The sequence below is a fragment of the Stegodyphus dumicola genome, chromosome 12 (assembly GCF_044657685.1).
Source record: "Stegodyphus dumicola isolate Sdum_Otavi_A_Nest chromosome 12, ASM4465768v1".
Lineage (NCBI taxonomy): Eukaryota > Metazoa > Arthropoda > Arachnida > Araneae > Eresidae > Stegodyphus > Stegodyphus dumicola.
Genome location: NC_140779.1, coordinates 54795551 through 54804445, shown reverse-complemented (window position 1 = coordinate 54804445; position 8895 = coordinate 54795551). Strand labels below are relative to the sequence as shown.

Sequence of the window (8895 nt, the reverse complement as noted above, 5' to 3'; positions counted from 1 at the left end):
TCAGTCTGTTGAAGCTAAAATGAGTAACGGTATAAACAGCTGAATCTTGAATAGCAAATTCTGTAAGGAAGTTTGGAAGATTTTTGATGAAACAATAAATTACTGAGGGAACTTTTCGTAATTAGAACTTATTCTGTACAGTAAACAATATTTTAGGTAGTTAAGTTTCAACTCCAAATATTAGATTTTTTACTTTTCCGATGAAAAACAGAAAATATTTCAAAAGGAAATACGAAACTACTATTAGGAGATGCTACAGCAAACTTCACTGATGTCACAGCCGAACGAGTCGCTGGCTTTTCGTTTGTTTACTCCAAGTGAGCTAACCAGTTCTTTCTACGGACTTTGACATTTAATAATGTTTTTTCGTAACATTTATTATTTGGCGCATGGCAACAGTGTTATGAACGCTGCCGTTAAAGGCGTGACTAGTGGCTGCTAAATTTTGAAAATGTTGGTCGTGTGTGTTTACATATTTCTTGCTTGTTCAAATTCAGGTTGGTTTTTCTGTGTAATCAGTTTTGTTTATATATGCATTTAGGTATGGGCAAATTGTGCATTAAATAGTTTTTCTGAAGCATCGTATCTTTAAAAAATTATTTTGTTTATATTGCGTTATCTGTTTACTAGATCGATACATTTGATGACTCAAAAGATATTGAATATGACATAATGAAGTTTTCATGTTACGCTAATTTTAATCGATTCTGTCTGATGCTGCGCATTTTTCTTTTTAATTTAATTATGGGAATTATCAGAAATACCAATCATATTCAACAAAATGTTGTAATACTGAATTTCTGGTTATGTTAATTCTGTGTTTTCTGATTGATAGCTCTATAGTTTCGTGTAAAGATTACATACAGTTCTCTCTTCCCCCCCCTTTGTTCTAGTACTAAGAAATAATCAAATTGTGATGGGAGTTTTGTATAAATGCTAGGTTATGGTAGTAATAATTAGGATATTTAGAATTGTTCTCAAAACCTAAATATTATTTACATTGAAAAATTTCATGATGGCTAAAAATTGGTCCTTTGTGGAACTCTGCTTGATCAGAGGATATTTATTTTTAATTCTGGAACAAAATTATTAGATTTTTATAATTCACCCAACCAGTTCATGAAAAAAAAGGGGAGGAATAAATATCAGTTGTTATAAAAAAAATATAGGTATTTGGCAACTTCACTGAATTATGTGATGAATTGTTATTTCTAAAAGAAATGCTTGTTGACTAGGCTTACTATCTAAGATTAAGAAAATTTCTGATGATTTAAAATTGATGTAGTGGTTCTGTATAATGCATTGGTTTGGATTTGTTTAACACAATAAATTTCTGTACTCTTCTTTTATCGGGACTGGATTCAGAAATGTATATGTAAAGAATATACATATTCATGTGAATATACACATGCATACAAGAACACATATATTTATAAATACATGCATATGTACATTATCTTTCTGAACCCAGTCCTGGTAACAGAAGAGTACCTAAATCATCAAGAATCACTAATTTGGAGTACCATATATAAGGAGGCTAAGCAGTTTATTTTGAGAGAAAAGTGACAAATGTGATATTTTACTTCTGAGCCACAAGCTGAAAAGATATACTTTGTAGTACAGATAATTTGTTAACAGTTATTTTAATTTTAGGAGATTTAGATAAAGTGAAAAAAATAACACATAATTTTAACTCAAATGTAGCAACTTAACATGCAAAAAAAGGAAGTGAAATCTTAATCCTCCATTCAATAAAAGAAAAAACAAAAAATTCCTGTAAAAATGAAAATTAAAAAAAAAATAATTATTGATATATTTATCATGGAGTGTTAGGGTAGCATATTGTATATGGCAAAGTAAAAGAGGTATCTGCTTGAGGGTTGGCAAAGGCATGGGCATGATTTTCCCACTAGAAAATTGGCTTGTATTTACATTACACATGATAATGATACGTTTTGTGTAGCGGGATTCATTTTTATATCCTTTATAAAAATCCAAAAGTATTTCGGTACTTTACAGAATTATGATAAAATGTCTACTCTTTAAACCGGAGCTATATCATAAATTTTAGACAGCTACAAAATTGCTGTTTAAAAATTTAAGGATTATATTTGTCTTTAATCAGCTTATTCTTTCGTATAAAAATAACGGAAATAAACAAAATCTCAGTCGTGATCATAACAAAGCCAGAGAGACTTGTTGGTCTGACCTTTGGAATAGGTTTATAAAAAATGGTCTCTAACTTTTCTGAATTGAAATGTGCAGCTGTTATTGACATGAAGTTACCCCTAGTACAGTACAAAGTCCTTAATACGGACTCATCGGGACTTCGGCGATTCCGGATTAGGGTTTTTTCCGAATTATAGATCATCAATTTAAATCTGGTAAGATGGCATGCAGAAATTATACAATTAAAAATATGAAATCGTAATTTATGAAATAAGAACAATTATGATCTAAAGGGTATCAAAATTTACAAAAAACAAGTTTAATATTTATTTGTTTACTTTATTAAACATTTCTTTCAATGTAAGTTGTTTAAGATGCTTCCTCAAAAAGTTCCTTTTTTTTTGTGTCATGTATAGTAGACTTTCCAATGCCATACTTCTCGCATAATTTTGAGACAGATAGGCCTTTATCCATTTTTTGCAGCAATTCCACTTTTTGTTTAAAAGACATCAAAACATGCTTTCACTTTGTAGATCCTTTGGCAGTTCCAGAATTGGAAACTTTTTTACATAATCGAAAGTTCAAGCTTAATTTTTATAAAATTGTTCTAACAGTCTGCAAAAAATAATAAGCCGGATCCAATTAGAAGATTAAGGAACAGCACAATCTGCAACGTTAACTGAAATGGCTCAGATAATTTTAGCCTGGCTTATACCGTCTGTTATAAAGTAAACGCACATGCGTAAACGTATTATGCGACAGAAGTTTGTAGCTTTGAGGTCCGGATTATAGATCATTCTGGGTTATGGACCTCTGGATTACAGACTTTGTACTGTATATAGAAATCATTTCACTGTAAAGTACAGAATTGTATATGCTATGATGTGAAAGTTCAGTTTGTCGAAAAATTTGCAATCTGTTAGCTGTAGAATATTGTAGATTTGTTTTAAATATTTTTTTTATTATTTGAATTATAGTCCACAAAAATTTTGACTTTGCTGAATGTTTAGCTCTTTATTTCTACTGTGGCAATAATTTCATTTGATACAAATTCAATCAAAATAAGCTTTTAACTACATGTTATGTTTGATTGAAAAGTTATAGTGTTAGAGTTTGATATTTTTAATAATTATTAAGGGGAATAATTTAATAATGTAGGAATGCCAATTGGTGCTTTAACATTGACATAATAGAAAGAATTATGACTGACTACAGTCAAAAGTCGTTAATCCGGAATGATCTATAATCCAGACCTGAAAGCTACAAACTTTCTGCGCATGTGCTTATGCATGTGCGTAATACTTTTATGCATGCGCATAAACATGCATGCATGCGCTTTTAATGTATAACAGACGGTATAAGCTAAGCTAAAATTTTCTAATTATCTATTTCGGTTGATGTTGCAGATTGCTTTGTTCCTTAACTTTCGAATTGGATCCAGCTTATTATTTTTTGCAGACTGTTAGAGCAATTTTATAAAGGTAAGCTTGAACTTTCGATTATGTCAAATAGAATTTCCGATGCTGGAGCTACCAAAGGATCTACAAAGCGAAAGCATGTTTCAATGTCCATCAAAAAAAAGTTTAATTGCTGCAAAAAAATGGATAAAAGCATATCCTTTGTTTCTCTAACCATTCCGAAATCTGTTTATCAATTTCACGCTGCTCTGCGGGGAAGGGGAACGTTGTGGCGTGCATTGAACTGGAAGTTGATTTATCAGCACTATCCTTATCTTCAGGGCAGATGTTTTTATTTTATTCGGCTTATAATTCATTACTAAATGTAGTATTTCATCTCGATGTTCTCTGTCTTTGATATGACTTAAATCAAATTCATTATAAATATCACGAATACGCATCAAATAGTTTTCTGGTTGCAATTTTCTAATTTCGAGTATGCGTAATGTATGCTTTACGCATGCGCACGTTGAAAGAAATGTTTAATAAAGTAAACAAATAAATCTTAAGGTTTTTTTGTAAATTTTGATACCCTTTAGATCATAATTGTTCTTTATTTCATAAATTACAGTTTCATATTTTTAATTTTATAATTTCTGCATGCCATCTTACCAGATTTAAACTGATCTATAATCCGGAATCGCAGAAGTCCCGACGAGTCCGGATGAAAAACTTTAGACTGTATTAATATGTGAAACATTTTGTGTACTTGATTATAAAAGATATATTTTTGCTTTAAAATTATGCTCAAAGTTTTATCATTCAATATAAATTAAAAGTGCATACAATAGTTATTTGAATTATGAATTGTTAGATCATATTTTTACTGTCACATTTACTTTTTTTCCTTTCAGTGACAGCTCAAAGGAGCCCCACAATAAAATATATTTCGAAAGAGAAAGTTGTAAATATTGGAGACACGGTTGAATTAGAATGTGGTCTTGAGTATGCAAAAGATTATTCAGTAAGACTTCATTGTGAACTTTGCTTATTTATTTTAAATTTTGGAATTTAAATCGTGTATTTTTCTAGAATGAGTAAATATTTTATTTTATTTTTTTCATTTTGTTATGTGAAATTTAAAAACTGTAAGAATACTGTGCTTTCATTTTTCTTTTTACTTTTAAGAACTTAATTTTTTTTTTTTTTTAAATTATTTATTTATTTTGAGAATACACAATTGTGCCGTACAAAATCAGATTTCGTCTAAAGTCTGTATATACTTACATTTTATTTAATGTTTTCTAAAATTATTCAAGAACTTGAACAATGGAAATTAGCACTTATTTTTTAATTTTTTCTTCATATTCATTTGTATATTTTAAGAGTTTTGCAATAGAAAAATTTGTTATATGTATTTTGTATAAATTAAATTGCAGTATATATGTTTTATTTTATTTTTAAAAACTTGTATTTATCGCAGATATAATTTAAATAAAAATTTGTAATTATTAAAGATTGTTATAAGATTTTTGAGCAGATCTTCTTTCCTTACTTTACTGGATGATCACTTTTTTCCCTTGTTTGATTGTCAGATTAAACATATGCCTCTCTCATAAAATTGTTCTGCTCTGTAACTATTTTTGCAAAGGCTGAATTGATTCTCATGTTATTTAATCAGTGGCAGTTTCTCTACCAAATAGTACAATTCAACACTTTTATAAATGGTATTCTGAACCATTTGTCAGAATCTATGCTTCTTTTTCACATTGTTGCTCGAAATGCTTTCATCGATGTATAGATTTATTTTGTGGTCATGCAAGGAAAATTTCTTGGAAGAATCATATAGCATCTTCCTCACTCCTCGGTAAATTAAATATTATTACAGTAATTGAAAAAGCTTTAATATGTGACCTACTCGAACTCTTCTTGTGGCAAGTGAATAATAAGAAATTGTGAATTGTTAAATTTTTCCTTAAAGAAAAAAAAAAAAAAGATTACAAAAATATGTTGGCCACTCATGATGAACAAGCTAAAAGTAATCCTGGTAAGGACTGCCAGCCCGTTTGGCTGTGGTTTGCAATATATGTGAAGACTATCGATGCTTTTGAGGCTATTTGAAAAATGATGGTCATAAAAATAAGCAAGTACCATTAATTTTAATATTTGTATAGAACAAATTTCTTTCAAAAGTTGATAGTTTTAAATATTATGTCTTGAGATTAAAATCAGCATTATAAAGAACTGATTTTAAAATTATATATTTCTCAGTATTTTCGGATTATTTCCACCTCAACTGAAAACTGTGAATTCATTACCGACTATTTTTTCACGTAGCTAATGCAGGAAAAGCAGCAGTCATTTTGAAAATGGAGGCATTTCCATGTAAAAGCAATCAATCAATAAAATTTAAAAAGCAAGAACCATTAGTAATAAAACACGTACCATTTTAGCGAAATCTTTCTTTTTTGTGTTATGTACACAGTGATCTGTTTTCGCTTTAAGACATCAGAGAATTGTACAAACTTGACACCATGCATTGGCTAAAACAGAATGTGCATACCTGGATTACGACATAAATGCTTTTTGGTGGCACACTGCTTTGCCTCATGAATACTTTTCCACAACTTTCAATGGGGGTGTGGATAATCAGAAACTATGTTTTTTTCTCATTCAGAGTTTTCTTTTGTAGACTGTGTGGGTAAGAAGGACCACTGAAGATGCAGATCGTCTTTTTATTGCATCTGGCACTAGTCAAATAGTTCCTGTAGACAGGTATTCCGTTCGACATGATGATAAGACCAATACCTACATTTTAAAGGTAAACTTCTCTTCTTTTTTTTTTTTTTTTTTTTTTAAATAATAATAGTGTAATTTTTCTTGACTGTTTTATCTGTTACCTAAAAGCTGAATGCATATACAATAAACTCTTGTTAAAATATGCATGTACAATCTATATTTATTATTTGTACTTGTTGAGGATCCAGGCATATTCAAGGATGTGTTTTTTAAAATGTTAAATTTTAGTGTAAATGAATTCCTCAAATATATTTTTAGTTAATCAGTAAAGCTTGTAAAGGTTAACACCCCCTCCCCATGAATGTAGGTTAGCAGTTTGATAGTGAACAGAAATCTTATTTCAGGCATAGTACAATATACAAAAGTCTTTAATCCGGACTTGTCGGCACTTCGGCGATTCTGGATTATAGATCATCAGTTTAAATCTGGTAAGATGGCATGCAGAAATTATGAAATTAAAAATATTAAACTGTAATTTATGAAATAAAGAACAATTATTATCTAAAGGGTATCAAAATTTACAAAAAAAAAAAAAAAAGCCTAATATTTATTTGTTTACTTTATTAAACATTTCTTTCAATGGAAGTTGTTTAAGTTGCTTCGTTTTATGTGATAATACTTTCTCTTTAATTCTATAAACAGACATAATTTCTTCTTCAGTTACAAAGTTCTGCTGTTCAAGTCTTATAATTGCTGTGTCAAGAATACCGACTAATTTGTCAATCGAAATTCTTTCATTTTCTATAACCTCTGTGTCGCTTTCTTCACTATCAGAAGGGAATTATAATGATGAGGAATTTGATTTAAATCATATCAAAGACAGAGTTCATCGAGATGAAATACTACAATTAGTAAGGAATTATAAGCCAAATAAAAAAAAAGTCTGCCCTGAAGATAAGAATAGTGCTGACAAATCAACTTCCAATTCATTGCGTGCCGCGACGTCCCCCCGCCCGACAGAGCAGCGTAAAATTGATAAACAGATTTCGGAATAGTTAGAGAAACAAAGGATATGCCTTTATCCATTTTTTGCAGCAATTCCACTTTTTGTTTGATGGACATCGAAACATACTTTCGCTTTGTAGATCCTTTGGTAGCTCCAGCATCGGAAATTCTATTTGACACAATTGAAAGTTCAAGCTTACCTTTATAAAATTGCTCTAACAGTCTGCAAAAATAATAAGCCGGATCCAATTCGAAGATTAAGGAACAATCCAATCTGCAACATTAGCTGAAATAGATAATTAGATAATTTTAGCTTAGCTTATACCGTCCGTTATACCTTAAACACGCATGCGTAAAAGTATTATGCACATGCGTGAACGCATTATGCATTAACACGCATGCACAGAAAGTTTGTAGCTTTTAGGTCCAGATTATGGGTGTCCGGATTAACGAGTTTTGACTGTATATGTTTTGAGGATATTAGTTTTAGAGCATTATTGACTTTTAATAATCAAGTATAAACATCTTGAAATGTATTATACTCCTATAGCATATTCGTTTTAAATCTGTAATAAATTAAGATGTTTTTTAATAAAGCATTAAATGGTGTAACAGCAAATTTAAATAAAAGTAGTTAAAAGTATTTAAAAAAAAAGAATAAGAAAAGAAGACAGGAAAAGATTTAGATTTGGATTTTGTATGAGGGTTTTTTTCTTTATCCTCTCGCTGAGTTTGTAGTTTACCAATCTGCTGTTGGACTTACTCCTCCTAGTACAACTTTTTTTTTTTAATTTTATTATTAATTATACTTTCTTTATAGTTATACTGCAAAAATTCAACAGTAATTACAAAATTTTTTTGAAAGCACCATATTCTTAGATTTCTCAATGAATTGTTGCCATATATATTTTTTTTTTCAGTCTTTTATTTGTTTATCATACCAAAGTTAACTTTTTGCCTTTTTAGCTGTATTTATTTGAATTTACTCTTCATAAAATTCAACAACAGAATAACATCATATTTTGAAATAACGTATTGGGATGGACAAACTACTGCCTGCCGGAGGACTATCCGACCCGCAGATAGAATTTTAATTTGCCGTTCTTAAGGCAAAATTAAAAAAAATATATGTTTATACATTATGTATCCATCTCCTTTCATGCTTTGTTTGAATATTACTTTTTTCTTCCTTATTTTCAAAGGACGGATGATCTTTTTACTTTATCTGTTTTTCTTTTACAAAAAACAAAAATCGACGGAAATAGCAAGCACAAACAGCTTTTAATCGTTAAAGTGTTAAAAGCGGAAGTTTTTTGTTAGTTATAGCTGTAGATTGGCGCCAAGAATCGTTATCTCTTTTTCAGGGAGAAGACATATGGGAATCCAAGGTAGGTGAATTAGACTTCACATGTGGCAGACTGTGCATTTTAACTTCCAGCCAGCAGCTTTTTCTTTTGGTGCAAGTTCTAATATTATTGATTGTGTATGGAAAGATTGTAGACATATAGCATCACTGTGAATATTGGTGAAATTGTTAAAAGTATAGCGTAACTAGTGCTTGTTTGGGTTATTCATAAAATATTTC

At 30.0% G+C, this 8895-nt stretch overlaps 1 protein-coding gene across 2 annotated transcripts in view; it reads left to right on the top strand.

Annotated features, from left to right (window-relative positions):
- Positions 1 to 374: 374 nt before the first annotated feature.
- Positions 375 to 8895, top strand: part of Lac (septate junction protein lachesin) — a 60706-nt gene continuing 52185 nt past the window's right edge. For both annotated transcript variants that reach the window (XM_085827731.1, XM_085827730.1), the window contains exons 1-3: positions 375 to 497; positions 4481 to 4590; positions 6259 to 6387. In XM_085827731.1, the coding sequence (XP_085683857.1) occupies positions 452 to 497; positions 4481 to 4590; positions 6259 to 6387 (285 nt within the window). In that variant the 5' untranslated portion in view covers positions 375 to 451. The remainder of the gene's footprint in view (positions 498 to 4480; positions 4591 to 6258; positions 6388 to 8895) is intronic.